Source organism: Saccopteryx bilineata, chromosome 4, assembly GCF_036850765.1.
Source record: "Saccopteryx bilineata isolate mSacBil1 chromosome 4, mSacBil1_pri_phased_curated, whole genome shotgun sequence".
Classification (NCBI taxonomy): Eukaryota; Metazoa; Chordata; class Mammalia; order Chiroptera; family Emballonuridae; genus Saccopteryx; species Saccopteryx bilineata.
Window position 1 is genome coordinate 21,884,318 of NC_089493.1, and position 19,829 is coordinate 21,904,146.

Below are 19,829 nucleotides of genomic sequence, written 5' to 3' on the forward strand. Positions count from 1 at the left end.
GTGATGGGTATACAACATAATTGAATGTCAAAACGATCTGGAGATGTTTTCTCTAAATCTATGTACTTTAGTTGACCAATGTTACCCAGTTAAAATTAATTGTCTAAATAAAATTTTTAAAAAAATAAAATCTATCTGACAAGTTTTTAATCATGAAAAAATGAAACTCCATTTTTAATTATATTGAATGAATCACTTGAATTAAGAGTAAGATTCTACAAAACTAAGACTGCTTAAAAATCTATGGTATATATTATCAATTCTGATTTTTTTTAATGCTCTTTGGCTCCTTCAGATAATGGTGTCCAAGACTGCTTTTGAGTTAACCAAGTTAATTTTCTCAGTCTAAATTTAAGAGTCAGAAAATGGACTAAGGGAAGACAACACTCATATGCGTGTTATTTTTCCAACCAGAAGGAGGCAATGGTAGGACATGATGCTCTCATACTATGGAAAGAGAAAAAAAAAAAGTAAACCGTTCTGCAGTGGTTCAGCACTTATTAAGAAGCCCAAAACATTTTGCCCTAGGCCGTCTTTCTTTGGAACTTAAAACCTGTGTACAACATCATTGGGGAAATTCAACCAACACACCACACGTTGGTTTTCATTTAACTCATTGCAATGTTGATTACTAAGACCACTTAACATGACCAGCAAGATATCCAAGCCTTTCAAATGATCATATGAAATCTAAATGGAGAGCTTGAACTGGGGCAATATTAAACAGATGTGAAATCCCAGCGATCCTTTGCAATTTAGAAAGTAAAATTACTTAGCACAACCACTTTTGCCAAGGGTTTTGAGTCTCAGAGTAATGACCAGGATCCACAAAATAGTCATAAAGGAAAAAAAGTGAGGTTTAGAGCTGCGGAAAACATCCTAGCACCAGCTCTGACTCTACAACCTCGGTGATCACAATGGGACAAATTGTACTCTGTCACCTTAGGGGTTATTTTTGTCACTTAATGAATACAAAGTTACTTGAAGATCAAAGTACTAATATTAGTACTAATTAAAATAAGTGTGAACCAAATGTACAAAGAGAAATAGCTTTGAAGAAATGTAATTTCTAGAATGTACAGATTGTCTAACAGGTAAAAGAATGACTCAATTTTGTGATTTACTTATTTATTCATTTAGAAAAAATAAGAGAAGAAATTTGAGAAATGACACAATCAGGTTGGCTATGTGTCTATTTGTTCTTCTATTTTTTAAAAAAAAATCTCAGATACTTCTGACTTCAGAAAAATGTAAAAAAGAAAAAGTAAAAAAGAAAAAGAAAAAAATGCTATTCTGATTTATAAGTATTTGTAGTCTGGATGTGCTTTGTAGCTTGCATTTAAAAAGAAAGCATTTTTCTGATTTTCTACCAGTCTCCATCCTTAGTTTACCATTTCAAAAAATATCTCTCTAGTTGAAAGCAAATAACAAGTGAGGAAGAATTAGTTTATAGATGATGAAGTTTCTACCTCAAAGAAGCACTGGTTTAATTCAAACAAGGCAAAATGAATGTCTGAGAATGGGTGAGATTTTAAGGTTTGGGCAGTAAGTGGAAGCATCATTTCCTGAGTCCACACCTTCTTCTGTCATTGTTGGCTGGGACTTTGGCACGGTAGCTGTCCCATCTACATTTGTTAAAATACCATGTTGTCACCTCCTGCTCTTCATCCTTTGTTTTCTTCCATAAGGTCATTGGATGATTAAAGGATGAATATTTATTGTGTATATAAATAATATTCTTTTGCTAACAATGTATGCAAATCATAGGAAAATATTTTTTCTATGTTGTTTATATTCATTTTTCTAAGCTTTAAATGTCTTCCCTAAAAATTTAGTCTATGGATGCAAATTCAAAATTCATCATAGAATATACTGATGATAAAAATGCAAGAATCAGGTTTTCCGGACAGTGTGGAGTGGTGAGGGTTGTGGCATGAGGGAGAGCCACAACCAAGCCCACCAGGGTAAACACCATTCTGGGGCACCCCAGTCATATCATGTTGTATGTGAATGGTGCCCCCTAGTGTGGAGCAATGCATGCCCTGCCCATTCATCCATTCAGTACATCCTCCTTGAACTTGCTGTGTGCCAGGCAGTGTTTTAACTGCTGGGAGACAGCAATGGACAAAGCAGACAGGAATACCTGGTCTCATGGAACCTGAATGGCATTCTCATTCAGTTATGTTTTAAAAGGCAAAGGCACCACAAACGAAATACAATGCATCTGCATGCCAAATTTGGCCCATAGGCCCACCAATTATTGACCCAGCTCTAGACTTTTAAATTATTTCTGTGATCTTGCAGGTTTTAGTCACAGGGACAAAACACAGCAATGTACTGTCCAAGGGTTAGCACCTACTTCTTAGCTCAGGCTTAATGAGAGCTCTGCCTACTTAGACAAGTCAGCTAATTAGTTTTCAATGAATATTCTATATCCCCACTCCAGTGTCTATACTTGCCACACTCCTTCTCCCAAGAAAACATGATTCCTAGAGGCGATCTGTGAGGTGAGTAAGGAAGGAAAACTAGAACGAGGTGAGAGTCATGGCATTCTGCCAAAGCACCGTCTGCCTACAATACCTGTCCGTCCTGGAGACTGATGGAGAGGTAGACTCCTGAGCAGTGGTCAGGGTGGCTCCTGAGCAAGTCCAAAGTCTGATCCTAACCATCTACACACTTAATTAAAAAAAATTTTTTTTCAAGCAAAAGGTTCCCTGAAGAGTCAGGTCTCTGAGGAGCTGTGCTAACAGAAGCAGGGTATGTGCAGAATGCGAAAAGCTCTCTTATAAAGAATTTATTTCTCAACCTTATGGCATCGTAATGCCATTTGATGGGAAGTTATAATTTAATCTGCATATATGCAAAATGAACTTAAAGGAGGTCTGGTCACCTAGCTTACTTTCATGTCTGGAAGATTCTCTCTTTTCTTTCTTTCTTTCTTTCTTTTTTTTTTTTTTGGTATTGTAAACTTCAGGAAAACTGGAAAAAAAAAAAAACACCCCACAATCTAGTATTAATTCTCAGCAAGAAGCTTAGGGCAATGCTATGATGGTACTCAAAGAGTTGAAAAGTTTTCCACCTCACAACTCACTTTAAATTTTGTTATATAAAATCCTGACTTAAAAATATTTAAGGAACTAAGGTCACAAACCTTATGAGAGACAGTCATAATATATAGGTATAAAGACCCAATTCAATTATTTACATCTTCTAAGAAATAGAGTAAAAACGATTTATTATTCTTCCTCTTCGCTACCTGCCTTTCAGTATCCTTTTTCTTCTAACACCTCTCATAAATGAATAACAATAATAATAATCAGAAGAGAAAGTGTTAACTTATCAAATTTACACATGATGGTAAATTACTTTTCTCAACGTTTGAAAGCATTTCCTGAAAACCATCAGAGGTATTAATTTTTTTCCCCTCTCTCTCTCTCTTTAAATCACAAAGCAAAATTCCACTGTCCCTCCCCCCCACCCCCCACTTCTAAAAAAAAAAAAAAGTTGTCGAGTTTTGCTTTTCTATTCACTGCAGTCCTGGCCAAAGTAAAGCCCTCTTTCTCAATGACGTCAAGATCTTTACCAAGATTAGGCTTTCATTTCTCTATTGCAGCAATTAGCCAGGGAATGTATAAAAGGCTTCAGGGAGACTCACTGGGCTGCAGAAAGCACTTTGCACCGCAGATAGCACGAAGCCAGGGGAGTGAGGAGAGGCGAGGAGTCAGTAGTCGCTCCAGAGGAAGGGAGAGAGGGAGACAGGCTGGGGGAAGGAGAACAGAAAGTGTGTGTAAACGGAGTAAAGAAAGGAGGGGGGGGGAACTACCCTTAAAGCACATTTAAAAAAAACAAACTCTGGCAATTCAAGAAAGAAACAGGCTCCGTATCTGAACACAGAGACAATGAAAAGCTAAAGAAAAATTTGCAGTCTCTGCCTCAGTCTCATAGGTGCTTGGAAATGAAAGTGGAACTGCCTGTCTTTAAACGACTCTGAGAGGGGTAACTGGATTAGGGACCGGTACGCCAGTTTTTTTTTTTCCTTCTTCTTCTTCTTCTTCTTCTTCTTTTTTTTAACATCTTAAATCCTGAAGAAAAAAAAAAAAAAAAAAAAGGAGCAGCTCAGAATTGAATGAACTGATGAGACTGGACTGGTCTTACCATTTCTGCTTCTTTGAAAGAGGGGAGAACTTGAGCTTTCTTTTAATTTAGTTTTTCTCCTTCTCCCCCCACCCCAACCTTCCCTTTTGTCTCCCCCACCCCCTCTATTACCACCCCCTTTTAAATAAGAGGGTGAAGGGGAACCACAGCGCACACGGGAACTGACTCAGGAGGCAGAGAAGATGGGCATCCTCAGCGTAGACTTGCTGATCACATTGCAGATTCTGCCAGTTTTTTTCTCCAACTGCCTCTTCCTGGCGCTCTATGACTCGGTCATTCTCCTCAAGCACGTGGTGCTGCTCTTGAGCCGCTCCAAGTCCACTCGCGGGGAGTGGAGGCGCATGCTGACCTCAGAGGGAATGCGCTGCATCTGGAAGAGCTTCCTCCTCGATGCCTACAAACAGGTGAGCTCGTCCAGAGGGGCTTCTCAGGTCAGCAGGGTCAGGGGCTACAGTGTTTGGGACTGGAGGCCCTTGGGAGCCCCTAGGGTGACATCGTGGAGTCCTATTTGGGGGCCGAGTGGTTATGCTCAAGGGAGTTCCTGCCTTGACTTTCTACACCTGTCACACAAGTTAAATTTGGGGAGGGGGGTGACAGGTAGTAAGGCATACTGACTCTGTGTGACCTAATACGGAGTCTTTCTAATAAGGGGCATTTAATGGCTTGCTGTGATTTCAGAGTAGAGGGTGTTTGTGCCGGCAGGAAACTTTGGAAAAAGTCTGAAAATGTTGGGGGAGGGGAGTGTGCTGCATTTCATCAGCTCTTGTTACAAACCGAGGTTCTGATGTTTTATTTGATGAGATACTATATGAACTGTGTTAGCAAAGACAGTTCAATGGGGGAGCTTTGAAAAGCAAGGGGGCGGGGGAATGCTACCAAAACACTTAGGGAGATGACAAGACTTCACAATGGTCACAGCAGGTGTGATCTGCCATAATATCTGCTTCATTTCTGGTAGAGCTAAGAGTTAATGTAAGCAAGCCTGTGTGCAGAGTCCTCCTCCACACTGATTCCGATTTGAACCCTTTGGAAAGGGTTATCAGGCCCTGTGTCCCGGGTTACTAGGTATCAGTTTGCAAAATGGAAGTTCTGAGCACTGGCTGTCAGAAATCCAGAGTCTGTAAGGGATACCACATTTGCTTTGTTTCTCAAAAGTAAAATAAGTTGTCTTAGAAAGAGCAGATGGGTTACGGCTCGTTAAAGTTCAAAGTTGTTATAATGCATGCCTTGAGTACCAGAGCAGCCGCCTCACTCACCTGCAGAAGGCATGTCCCAGGGCTGCTCTCTCAAAGCCAGATTTGGGATGTGTGTTTCTAAGTCAAGAATGCTGACATTTTAGCTGTTTTGTTGTTTGGAGCATCCTCAACTCAGATCTTAAGGAGCGGAGTGAAATATTTTCTCATTGATCCTTAGTCAAGTTGCCCTCTTTCCCTATGCCCATATAACTCCTGAAGGTCTCTGGGCAAGAAGAATTAACTCATTTAGTAAAATTGCTATCAAAGCAGACAATCTGAGTTTTCCCTAATAGTATTGGGGGATCTTGTCCAAGGTGCCAGGGACAGGAGTTTGAGAGGAATATGGAAGCCAGTGAAGTAGTACATCATAGGCAGGCAGTACCTCAAGAACAGAGACCAAACTCAGGAGAGGAGAGGGGGAAGGGAAAAAGTTCTCTATAACTAAACACTAGAAAAAAAAATCTTTGCACCAGGAAAGGAAAAGCAGGAAGTTCTAGGCACACACACACAAAACAACAACAACAACAACAACAACAAAAAACTAGTGTAAGGTTGTTCTGTTGAAAATCAAACAAATGCTCAAGAAGAAAACAGTCATCGTGAATTAAAGATACTTTACCACATAAGACCTGTCTTTGTTACTCAGAGTAATCTGCTGAAGGTTTGCATTTCCCCCCCCTAAAGACAGGAAGATAGTTTGAGCTCTTGTCAGTAAGTGAAAACTTCTTTTATAATACTATGAAATGATGCTCAAAGTTCTAAGAGTAAAACTCATTAATGTTATGTATTGGGGTCGAGGAGAGATGTGGTGAGAAGATACTAAGGTGATCATTTTACTTCTACAGGTGTATGTACTGAATTTAAATGTTAATGTTTTTATATGTGTGGGTCTTAGGAGATGGCATGGCAATGTCAGTGGTTTGATCCAAACATGTTCAGCTCTTAGTTTTTTGAAAGAGAATTGACTTTTGCCTATAAAAGAAACATCAGTGCCTGGAAGAATTTTACTCATATGCTTATATAAATACTTCTCCCATAAAATATAGGGGCTGTACTATTAAGTGAGGTTGTTACTCCTATTAACCAACTTATTGAAATTAAAAGGGAAAAACAAAGAAATGACTCTGTAATACTTATTGTCTTTTTTTTTCTTTTTTTTTTTTTACTAATGTATAGTCTTCCATTGTGTGACAATATTTTATTATTCTTATTCCAGGAAATTGAGAAGGATGAGTGATTTTTTTTTGTCATATGATTTGTGTATTCCTCCCCTGTATTTTGTTGGTCTACTGATTTGATCAAGTGACCAAGTTCATAACTGATGCTATTAAGTTTGTATTTAATGATTTATATAATTACTACTACCATGAGGAAAAGCAACCCAAGAACTTGCATGTCCAGAGACAAGATTGGACTGAGTGTGTAATGAATGGGAACATGGCAGGCACAGCTTGCACTGAAATGAGGTCTCCTCTCTCCAAGTATGGCAAGGGTGATGGGCGATGGTGGCATTTGAGGGTCACTCAGAATCTCTGAAACAGGTTGAATCACTTTCCTGAGTGCTGTTGTCATCTGTGCCACTGTCTGGGTGGAGCCATTTCTAGAGACACGCTGGTGGAGGTTCTGTATTAGATGGCATCACAGTATTTCACAGCCTGACTTGCATTATTGTGTGGTGGACACCCCAGGAGCAGAGTTTTCCAGGATGAGTGTATGCATATGTGATATGATGAGGCATGCTGTTTCTACTTCCCCTCATTGTTGAATGTCAGACACATGGGAAGATTTAATAGAAAGTGCAGTAAAAGTGTTATCCTTGGGTTTGATTGTTAGAGGAGGCAACAGAAAAATTAAAACAAGACACAAAACCAGAAAACCCTCTTCATTCACACGTTGAATGAGATTTAAAATTAAATTTGTAGAGAAGTTTTTAAAAGTAATTTGGGTTTGGTTAGAGTGAGTTCCATAACTGTTTTGATGAAAAACTAAGTCCACAAAAACTTGTGAGAGATTGAAGTGACTAATAGATATTTATTATTTGAGTTTCCCTCGTCAGTGTCATGGCATCTAACACAGCATCCTTCTGCTGGTGCTCAAAGACTAAAAATGCATCCATTGAGCAAAGTAGTCTGTTAGGGAGCCTAGCTCCTAATTAAATGAAGTATAAAAGCAAACGCGCAGTACAGACGCTGCTGACAAGCAGTTTAACTTCCTCCCGGTTGAGATGGCAGTGGCACAGAAAACATATTCATTTGAACATATAATTTTGGTTTTGAAAGGGTCTCTTTAACATTCTCCTCCTCCTCTTCATTCACCTCAAGCCTTTTGACACTAGTTTCTACAATGGAAAATGGCTCTTTTAAGAGAGAAACATTCTCAAAAGGACACAAAGAAGGGCACAGCCAGAGTTTGTCCATCACTTGGATAAAACAGTGGGAAATGATAGAGCTCAGAGCTACAGTTTTCAAGGTAGGAATCAAAAAAAGAGAATGGCCAAAATTCAGAGGAAAGAGAAGGCAGCTTATTCTTCAATGGTGATCTATGCAGCCAATTTGGATGTAAATGGTTAAACCGCTGCTTAATAATTGTTTGGCTATGTTTGTAAGGATATTGATGTAGCCTGGTCATTATGTCAAAAGAATTGGAAATTTCCCGATAGTGAGCAAAGCCATTCCAGGGCTTTGAAGAGCAAGAAGGATGTGTTAAAATTAGTCTGTCACCCCCCCCTTTTTATATTTTGCTTTACTTTCTATTATGAAATTAGGTGATATCTTGTTGAGAAACCTTTCTCAAGCCGTGGAAAAGAAAAAAAGAAAAGGTTACTAATATTTGCTCTATTTCCAGCTTCTACTTGATGAATGGTCCTTTCTTTGTCCCTCTCACCCTGCGTTTTACAGTCCACATGCTAAAGCAGCCTACTCTTTCCCTCATACACTGAACAGTCAGCACAACGAACCGCATCATCAATTTGTAAATACGCGATGTGTTTACATTCTCGTTCATATTTATAAACATGGCTATCACAACATTTGAGCTTGGACCAGAGATGTTCCCTGTTGTAACAATGCAAGCTCTTTATTTACCGCCTGGGTTGCTATTGTGTTGACTCTGATTACAGAAACATAAGAAAGGATAATTGTAATACTTCAGATGAGAGAAAGAGAAAAGTCAGTGATGACGATTTTATGTACCGCATTTTACGTATGTCCTTTCTGATCATTACAAAATAAAGGGACCCTTTGGGAACATCGGAACTTCAAGACCAATTAGTGGAAATGATGCTTCTTGTGTTCGGGCATTAAATACTGGGCAGGGTTCTCTTTAGAGCGGCTAACGCTGGCAGGGAAGGAGGTACCGACCTAATTACTCTTCCGCAAGAGTAAAAAATGCCTTTTGAATGCCTCTTTGGCAAATATGTCTCATTAAGGACAAAAACCAAACACAAACCCTCTAAGAAGAAGAAATTAAGATGATAGGTAACTTGTGGCCAGGAGACTTTCTGTGCCACTGTGGGAAATTAAAACAAAGTTTGGGAGTATCAGGGGAACACTTGTTTGTGTTGGGCTTCTTTCCTGTCGCCTAAATGTTATTATTATGGGACCAACTTTATTTTTTCATCATGTTGGCTCTTTGTCAAGGAATGCTTTGCTCTTGGGGAAAGCAAAGAATCTTCCATCATTGAAGACAATGGTGATTCTCTCATTCCATCTCAGCAGGATACATAACCAAGCAAACCAAGAAATTCTCCATTTAAAACTCTGGTCATAATAGGAATTTAATTTTCATGGTGATCAAATGGGAAAATGAAAAATGAAAAAAAAAAAGTCCTTTTAAAAGATTTTCTTTGTAGTTTAAAGCAAACCTTAAGCTTTAAATTTCTAAAAATATTTTCTTCATTATTACTAAATTATCTTCCATTAGCAGGTTATTACCCAACATGGACAAACTTTATGATTCGTTTATGATGTATACAAAAGCAGACTACCGGTCTACTCACATTTGGACTTAAAAATTATGGATGTGTGTTTCCCTCCATGGTATTATTAAGAGCATTGATCTTATTACCTAGGCATTTCTCTTACCCAGTCATTCTCACAAACAAGCCATCTGTAGGGTCCCAGAGATGCTTAACAAAATAAAGAAGATTGACTGCTTTCATTTTATGCGGTGACCAGCTGAGATAATCAAAAACAGATCAATAGCATCGGGTGTTGATAATGGCAGTACTCTATAGTTGGGTTCCAAGATTTACATTTCTAAATTATCTGTCTCAGTGAGCTCATTTATCACCCAAATATGGTTATTTTCATTGCAGGTCAAGGTTATTATTAAGTGTAAAATTCTTCACTAACTCCTACTTAGGTTATAATAACAGCCATTCATTAACTAATTCATTCACTAATTCATTCACTAATATATATATATATTTTTTTTTTTCTCCCCAGCTCATAAAGTGCCAAATCCTCCCACACAAAAAATATTATGTATTTGGTAACTTTCTTAATTTTTAATTTTAAAGTGAAGGTGTTGTACTTGTTCTAAGTTTTCTAATGTAAACTAGAATGTATGTGTTTTAGAAAGAATTACGTAGCTGAATTATACTTTGTACTAAAAAGAAAGAGAAAGTGCTTTAAATTTCCAAGAAAATTAACTACAGGTAATAAGAGAGTCACCTGTGACTGAAGCATCAGATTAGATTTTCCAGTTGAATAGTCAAGAATAATATAAACATCAACGGTTCTGTTTGGGTGAGAGCGAAAGGTGTTGGAGGCCCACTTAATAAGACGACACAATTGTTGGTTGGTCTTAAAATGACTCCAAAGGGCAGATGGATGTTTTCACCTACCAAGAACTGCAAGTGCATAGTTCAGAGATAATTTTTTTCCTGTCTGTGGATTGCTCACCTAACATAAAGTTCAACAGCTAATAGTTTCAGATTGATCTGATTGCATTCAGATTTTTATGGTATAGTATGTTGAGAAGTTGTTACTGCTATTTTAAGTGGAAAAGATCTAATTGTAAGGTGATGGTAATGTGACCTACCACGTAAATATTCAAAAAGCTACAAAAAGAACCCATAGATTATAGGATTATAATATCTTTAAAATGTGTATCTTTAAATTTTATGTCTATTTTAATACCTCAGAGACAAGTGTGGCTTATATAAAATAATAAGGCAGTTAGACAAAGACAATTGTCTAACCATACGATTTAATGCATATGTGGAAGCTAATGAACAAAATTAACTAACCAACAAAATGGAAACAGACTCATAGAGAACAGACAGACTGCTGTCAGAGATGGGTGAAAAAGGTAAAGGGAGTAGCCCCCCACCCCCAAAATACCCTCATATGTATGAACAACAGTATGGTGATTACCAGAGGTAAAGGAGGTGGGGAAAGTAGAAGAAAGTATAAGGGGGATAAATGGTGATGGAAAAAGATTTGACTAGAGGTGGTGAACGCACAATACAATATACAGATAATATATTATAGAATTGTACATCTGAAACCTATATAATTATATTGACCAATGTCATCTCCATAAATTCAATAAAAAAGTAAAGAAAAAATAGTAATTCATCTAAAGGGATTTTTTTCTAGTGTTGCTTATAGATTAACCAAGAAAATTAATATAAACAAAATAACCTTTTTTCTGTTTGTGACCAAAAACAAACATACCTCTTTAAATCACACCAACAGCTTTCTTTTTGAAGAAAGAAGGGTGTGATTCTAAGATTTCTTTTAGAAAACTAATAGGGCTTGTTTTAAGCCCGCCCTGCTAAGATTTTTCAGAAGGGAGAGATAGGACTTCTTTAATGCTTTCTCTACAGTTAAAATGAGTTATACATTAACTCATTAGATAGAAGCTTCTGAATAAAAGCCCTTGAGTGTTTTATATCAGTTTGGATTATTGAGTCTAACAATTCATGTCTAAGTGACTTCAGTTAGCAGTGTTATATGTAGCTGTATTTATATAAGGATACTAAGTTGATCCAGTTGGAAGTGTTTTGTAATGTTTAAGGATAATGCATAAAAATCAATTATACTTCCATAAGTTGTCCCTGATGTTATAGGCTTTGATTAAAGTCTTCTAGGGGAAGATTCAGTTGTGTTCATTCAAACTGAAGTCATTGGCTCTTTTATGCTGCCTGTTTTTTATTATCAATTTAAAGATCCAAAGGCCAGCAAACTTTCTTTCTGTCTGTGTTCAACTATTTAAACCATGTGCAAAAGGAACACATGGGACAATTTTCTTCTGTATCTCTTCTGCCTGAGTATTTTACAATTCAGAGAAGCTTGTTAGTAAAATGGATAATAGAAAAGTAAATGGTTTGTGTAAACCATTTACTTTTACACAGGTAGGTAAAAAGAGGGAAAGAAACAGACCAAAATAATTCATAAAAAATGAAAAATTAAAAGTAGAATTCTGGAATAGTTTTATGTTTTTGTTCATTCTTTTGTTTGTTTAATAAAAATAATGAGGCTCTAATCATAAGAACCCAAAGTAGGCACTAGATATAGAAACCTCTAAGAAGGATGTCATATTGACAAGATCTCAAATCACTTCTAAGGATAAATTTTCTTTTAAAACATAGAATTGCCCAGGAAAGGCGGCATTCTGTTTTACATGTTTGGTGGCATTTTAATAATGGCAACGTACATTCACACAGTGAGTTATCATGTACAAAGATCTATTTTCTTTGTTATCCTTCTATAACCATAGGCAGAAGACAGACATTATTATCACTATCTTTCAGATGGTAATGTTGAAGTGCTAAAGAAGTTAAGTGGGACTAACACTTTTTATACGTGGTGGACCCCATGTTTTTGAGCTCTGGCCAGGAATAGAACTCATTTGTATGATTGTCCATTGAGTAAGATTAAATGATTTAGCTTCATGCAGAAAAGTAAATGTCTTTCCTGAGTACTTTAGAATTTACAAGTGGGAATTCAGAAAGAGGTACTATGTTCCATGACTCTGATAATTTGTCTTAAAGTAGACCACTTAACTTTTTAAATGAAGTCAATTAATCATTCATTATATAATGTGTGCTAAGCATTGACAGCAAAGTAAGGATAGTGAATACCATCCTCAACTTAATTATGAAGAAAGTTAACTGCAGTGCCTTCAATGATAAAAATAATTACCTCCAGTGACTATACAGAATGAAAAAGGCTTTTATTCTCTTTAAGGCCATTCTTTACATTACCTGTCATGATGCCACTTTACTCAAATCAACATATGTTTACCACATTTTATTATAGCCAGTTGTTTTAAGAGTTGAATTGAAGTAACAATATGTTTAATGTGGTATGTTCTCCTTTCTTTTATTCACAACCAGGTAAAATTAGGTGAAGATGCCCCCAATTCCAGTGTGGTGCATGTCTCCAATCCTGAAGGATGTGACTACAGTAAAAATGGTGCCCAGGAGAAGACCATTGATGGAGCTGAATGCCATCTTCTTGACTTTGCCAGCCCTGGGCGCCCACTGGTGGTCAACTTTGGCTCAGCCACTTGACCTCCTTTTACTAACCAGCTGCCAGCCTTCAGCAAACTGGTAGAGGAGTTCTCATCAGTGGCTGACTTCCTGTTGGTCTACATTGATGAGGCTCATCCTTCAGATGGTTGGGCGGTGCCTGGGGATTCTTCTTTGTCTTTTGAGGTGAAGAAACACCGGAATCAGGAAGACCGATGTGCAGCAGCTCACCAGCTTCTGGAGCGTTTCTCCTTGCCGCCCCAGTGCCGAGTTGTGGCTGACCGCATGGACAATAATGCCAATGTAGCTTATGGGGTAGCCTTTGAACGTGTGTGTATTGTGCAGAGACAGAAAATTGCTTATCTGGGAGGAAAGGGCCCCTTCTACTACAACCTTCAAGAAGTCCGACGTTGGCTGGAGAAGAATTTCACCAAGAGATGAAATCTAGAGTAACTGGTTAAAGGTATGATTGTAATAGAGGTTTATATATAAGTGTAAAAGAAAAGAAACTAAGAATTGAATCCACTATTTCAACTGAATCTCATTGCTTCATGGAAAGACAGGAATTTACATGTCAGAAGAACATAAACGTCTAACATCTCAATACTTCTTTTACCACTCAAATGGCATTTGGCTAAATAATAGCATCATCACTTCTTTTTCTAGAAAAAAAAAAAAAACCTTTAAAAAATTTCTGATTGGAAAGATTCCAAGATGGAGAGGAAGAAACTCTGCTTGCAATAGCTGATGCATGCTCTGGGACCCAAAGAAAAGACTTACCTGAGTAACTACCATGTTAGGGAAGCTACTGCTCTTGTTTGTATAAGGGATATTGCATAGGCTTTATTCAGCATGGATAGAGCTCAACTAGAAAATTCTTAAATATTTACTTATAAGAGGCCTTGAACCCAGGCCATGTGGTTAGGACCTTGGCATTTAATGTGTTAGTTCCTGATGTTTTAGTTCCTAGCCATGTAGCTTCTTATGCCAATCTAAACATCCCAGAACTCACTGGTATATTTGTAGATATCAAGAATCATTCCTACCTGGAGGGTTAAAATGATTATCTGAAATCTGAAAGTTACTTTCAAGGCAGATGAAGAAAGCGCAAGAAGAAAATCAGGTTGACTAGATATGAAAAAGAGGCAGAAGGCTTAGGAAGCTTCGTAGAGTTTCACCTTGAGAGTGGGACTAATTTCTCATCCACAGAAATATGAAAACATACACAAGGCCAGAAAAAGAGTAAGCTCAACTAAAAGTGGCATAGAGAATATACCTAAGAAATCAATCTATTTATCATGTACTCTTAGATTAAGGGAGAAAGGGAGATTGAAGGGAAAAACACACTTTAATAATTTGTAATTTTGAGGTATTGGGGAGGGGATAATTGCTTTTGAAACATATTTATAGTGTGTATATTTTCAGTGGGTGAATCACACCCCATGATACTGATAAAGGGTAAAACCAGTGGGTCCAGTAGTGCTGGTACATCCCTCTCCCTGCCTACAATTATGACATAAGCTCACTCATTCTTGATCTCAGTCTCTATAAAAGTGTTTTCTCAATGCTGAGCTCTTCAGCTCCAGTTATGTATATACATTCACTCTCAGATGCTGTGGGAGGTAGGCACCCTACTCATTCAGCTACAGCACTGTTTTCCCTTAGAAATAGGTGAACTATAATGAACAATTGGTGTTAACAAACCCAGTGTCTTTGGTTGCGAAATAGAGGAAGAGAAAGTTAGTTTGAGATCATTCCCATCAGCAATTTTGGAGACTTGGATCTAAGGCCATCCTCAGTAGCATGGTATTTGGTAAAATGGAATTCCCATTGACATTTGAATTTGGACTTGGATCTTCCTTTGTTTCTATTAGCTGAGTCCTGGTAATCTAAGGTACATTAACATAAAGTTATTTTAATATATATATATATATATATATATATATATCACATATCTCTTTAAAATAAAGTCATGATAACTTTACATATAAGTAATATCTAAATATCATAACCTCCAAAAAAATAGACCTATAAGTTTTGCACTGTAATTTTTTATGATAAATTTAAAGATGCTATCCAGTCACAGTATAGGGTTGTATCTATATGTATAATCAAAGGTTCTTATGATCATTCCATTAATAATTGAACCATAAAATAAAACTAATAGAAAGAGATATCTAAAGTTGAAAATATCTTTCTTAACTAGTTGCTTGAAATGAAAAAACTATGGGTACTGATTGTACAAAAACCAGAAGTCTATTTTTTTAAAAACTGAAGCAACATAATAATTGTCTCATTAGTCAGTTTATCGTTTAAATATTAAAGGACCATTTTAACTGACTTTTTTTTTTACAGCAACATTTAAGCTTCTCAGTATTTTAAATTCTACAAAACACAACCACAAAGAAACAAAGTAGATTTTGAAAATGTGATGTTTTTAAAATTAATTTCTGGAAAATCACATTGAAAATAGATTATTTCAGAGTTAAATAGTTAAATTCTATAACTCAAGGCTTATCAGTGCACTCCACTGATTTTTATCTTCAAAATGGTGTTGAGGTTTATATAGTTCCCTAAAAGAACAATTGGCTGCAGCACACCCACACTGCTGTCCTTAAACTTCCCCTTTGTTCTATGTGTACAATAATGGAACAGGATGTTGGAGAAGCTGGTGGGGGGATGAGATTTGGCGAAGGCAGTCAGTGCTAGTCGTCTAGGGAAAAGGATGATGAAAAATCACCCAGCTGTGATACATTTTTAAAGAAAGAGAAAGTTGTGTGCATGCAGTTCCTCTCCCAGAGGATAATCCAATGGAGAAATGAAGCAGTGGAAGTAGACATACAAAGGCATAGGCTGAATATCAGGGAAAAAGACGTGTTCGAGAGAACATGGAAGAGTCACTGGAAGACTGTTGGGGGCCAATGGAGAAAGTGAATAGAAAAAGCTCAGGAATCTTTCAATACATAGAATGGCTTGGTGTTATCAGAATTATGATAAGCCTGCAATTATGTAACCTATTTATCTCAACATAAACTTTTATGATTTTCTGTAATGTATCTTTTATGAACTTAACAAGAACTCACTATTTAAGATAGAGGGGAATCGATGCTTAGCTGATACGCTCAGAGAAATTATTAGATTGTTAGGACCCCCCTATCTATCCTGTCTTTTATAAAGTATGTTCCTTTGAAAAATTGTAGTTCTTATTCTTACAAGGCAAAAATATATATATTTAAAATTTTATATATAAAATTTTGAGTTCTTCTTAGTATCTAAGCATCTTTTCCCCCCATGTTTACATGGAGCTACCAGTTTAGCCTTTTAAACTGAATTAGCTTGTCTGTTATTAAAATAGTTTCCAAGCAATTTTAGATATTATCATAGTATTTGGATTCTCTCAAACATGTAGTGTTTGAAAGACTTGTGTCTCAGAACTATTCGAAACTTACTGTATTTTATTTTATTTGAAAATATTAGTGGAATCAACAATGACTTTTTTAAACAGGCGTGAGCAAAATGCCTGCACAGTAATGTAGAAGTGTTTGTTATGGACATTAAAGTGTAACTGACCTCTTTAGAAGCAGATTAGAACTTCTGTTCTTGCTTTGTATAGCTAAAGTGACAGCCATTTAACTTATCTGACTTTTTATATTTATGTTTTGGATTTTTGGTCCTATGTATTCACTTTGTTTATAAAATGTACCCTTGATTTTTGGAAATATCAGCATCTAAATGGCGTATTGATTTAGTTAAATTCTGCCATTGACCAGGAAATGCCTATTCTATGATCAAGGTAAAGAAAGGACTGCTGTCTTTCATTTGCCTGAGTGTATTTCAGTAGTTGGGCTCTTGAATAAAAATGATAAAATTAGGAAATATGGTGAGGTCATCCATGAGTACTGCCTGGTTGCATGAAGTGCCAGGGGCAGGTGAAGGACAATACCTAGGCCTTTGGGGGAATTCCCAGCTGGATACGAGGTAACCTCAGCATGTTTTACAGGCTCCGTCCATAACAAGAGAAATGCACTGATGTACAGGAATTCCCATTCTGTAAATCCTAAGAGGATAAACCTGGACATTTATTCCACATAACCTCTGACTGATGGTTTGGAAAACAAGCTTAATTAGAATCCTATGGCCATTGCAAAAAGAAAAACGTAGACACCAACTTCTGTCCCATTGAAGAATTAATGGAAATCTTTACCAGAATTTGAAGCTTCTCAGAACATGCCCAATGTTGTATCTCTCAACAGTGGAGATTAACAATGAGCCCTTTAATTCTAGGCACTTTTTTTTAAAAAAAATATTTTCAAAAATCAGAGCTAAAGTGTTTTTTGTTATATTCAAACCTCTTCCCTACTTCCTCTTTTATCTTAAAAATAGAAGCTAAACCCTGTCTTTATATGTAAGTGTAGAATGGGGCATAAGTACCAACCTCTGCTTGGTGTGAAGCACTCTCTTGGTAGTGTCCTGAGGTCCTTTAGGAAAGGAGGGACCCGGGTCTGGGAGAGTCAGAAGGTCAACTTGGCAGACCTGGGCTCTGAGCGCTTAGTCTACTGATTTGGGAAGATTCTGCAAGAAACTTCACACCATTGGAGGAAGTTTGAATGTCACCTGAGTGACTTTAGGATGAGCCAAATACTGGGCCACTTCCTACTGCCTTGCATTCTGGACAGCACCAGAAGCAAGGCCTCAGACTAAAGAGACTCAGCTCTTCTCCACCGTGAATCTGAACCAGCAGAAGGCAAAGGTGCAGATATCCAAACAAGACCGCTCGCACAAGTCGGGGCTTGCTGCCTGTCTTGGGCAGCAGCACCAGAGCTCCAGGGAGTATATTTAATATTTACTAAGGAAACTTCGAAGACCCAGAAGATGTTTAATGAAGTCATTATTTTGGCTCAAAAAAACTCCCCTTACCCCAGACCCCCACCCCCAAATAAACAGGTAAACATATAAATAAAAGAACCGCACAGAAGGGGTGGGGAATAAAATTTTCCCCAGACCTCTCTGACCTTGTCACTGGTGGGTGTGGTTTCTATGCGTGTTAGAATTGGAGGATGTGAAAACATAAGTGTCCAGTACTTTATAACCAAAGCAATGAAAAGATGTTGGGTAGGGAATGTTGGCCAGTTTTTTTTTTTAAGTTTTGCATCACATTACTACCAGAGTCCATCACTAGCCCACATAATCGGGCACCCGAAGAGGGAGACTGGGATGTGTGAAGGTTACCAGTGTGCGAATGATAACTACTGACGAAAGAGTCATTGACTCAGTCAGTAATTGGATGTAGTCACATTGGTTTGCCTCTACCCATCTTTGTCTTCTTAGCAAGGAGAATATTCGGGGCAGGATCCTATGAGTCCTGGGTAAATGTGGTGAGAATGCACGTGTGTATCTCTGCTTCTTGGTTGCAGAAACAGAAATGCTTTGGAGACTATCAATAGAAAGTGAGTTATTCTATTGGTGCTGAGTAGTATGTGTGCCTTTACAATTTGTTCTTGTATTTTAATAAACTTTGAATAAAAGAATAAAGTTACTCTCTGGTTCTATTTGTTTATCTTTGAATTACTCTCTAGACCTTGCCCCTGGCTGGAACACGTTCATGGTTGACAAGGGAAAGAGAATCCATCATTCTAATATTTATTCCTTGGTATTTGTGGGCAAAGTTGCCAGTGAGGCCAGGTTATTTTAATCTCATGCTGTGTGCCAGAGTCTTCAAGGAAATCAAGACAAGTTAAAAGAAAATCTCCAGATACTTTCCATATTCATGAACAAGTTGCACACAGAATTCATGGAAAGGGGCCTGTTAAAGAGACTGTGGAGCAACTTCTACTTGGTTATATTTACACCCTAGGTTTTCTAAGTGCAATAAATAAACTTTCCAGGAAGTTGGTTAAACCAATACACACACACACACACACACAGTGTATGTATGTATATGTGTTAAGTGTGTGTATATATACACATATGCATGTATATATGTACATATTTATATACATATATAATTTGTTATACAATTGTCAGTACATTAACATGGAAAGAAGAAAAACCCATCTGAACACATTTATATTCAGCACTTTCCACTATGACAAGGTATAAAGCATATAAATGGTTTACAGAGCTAATGGTCTGTGAATGACAAGGATATATTCGCAATATGGTTAAATATGTGCATTTTGTTCCTGAAATCAAGTGATTTAACTAAAGTATTAGTGTCTCTCGAGACTCTTGCTCATGACTTCCTACACATAATAATTTCATCAGTGTCTGTTGTGTCTTATATAATATTCCTGAATTTTAATGGAAATTTAAAGAATCATTACTTGGCAACTATTGATTGAGTTTCTATTTTTTGCAGGGTGCACTCTGTGCTAAGTGCAATGGGGTGAACAAAATCAGTAAAACCAGACTCCTAAAGACATGACTTCCTCAAGAAGCCTGTTACTGATCCATCGAGACAGCAAGTGACAAAATAAAATTAGTCTACAGCAAAACAAAACTCCCCGAATTTATTTGCTATATATAATTTGTTATATATAATCAAACCCTGGAATAATTGGGATGAAATTTGCCTCAGGGACAATTGGATACAGGGACATCAAAACTTTCACTGCTTGCTTGTCTTTTGTCTCATCTCTTTTTGTTTGGACTGGTTTTCTTTATGTTGGGTGACCTGGCTGGGGAGGGCTCCTCATTTGCATCCAAACTATAAGATGGCTTGGGTAGACTTTGACCCTACCCACAGGGAAGAACCTGAATTGGACAAACTTGTATTGCATGTCACTCTGTTGCCATGAGAGTAGGGTCTGTCACAAAAGAAGGAGAGTAAGAAGTGCTGGGAATATACAAAGTTATCAGAAGTTAACTCAGTGGCCATTATGATTTTTGTTTTATTGTGGTAACATTGGTTAATAACATTCTATAAATTTTAGGTGTGCAACATTATAATTTAATATCTG

At 37.3% G+C, this 19,829-nt stretch overlaps 1 protein-coding gene across 2 annotated transcripts; it reads left to right on the forward strand.

Moving 5' to 3' along the window:
- The first annotated feature begins 3,670 nt into the window (after positions 1–3,670).
- On the forward strand, positions 3,671–18,406 carry DIO2 (iodothyronine deiodinase 2). Of its 2 annotated transcripts, none has more exons than XM_066273773.1 (3): positions 3,671–4,015; positions 4,285–4,559; positions 12,736–18,406. In XM_066273773.1, exons 2-3 carry the CDS (start codon positions 4,338–4,340, stop codon positions 13,321–13,323), a joined length of 810 nt encoding a protein of 269 aa, XP_066129870.1. In that variant the 5' UTR covers positions 3,671–4,015; positions 4,285–4,337; the 3' UTR covers positions 13,324–18,406. The 2 variants fall into 2 exon arrangements, with proteins under 2 accessions (XP_066129870.1, XP_066129872.1); XM_066273775.1 differs by having other exon boundaries at positions 12,736–13,415.
- The last annotated feature ends 1,423 nt before the right edge of the window (positions 18,407–19,829 follow it).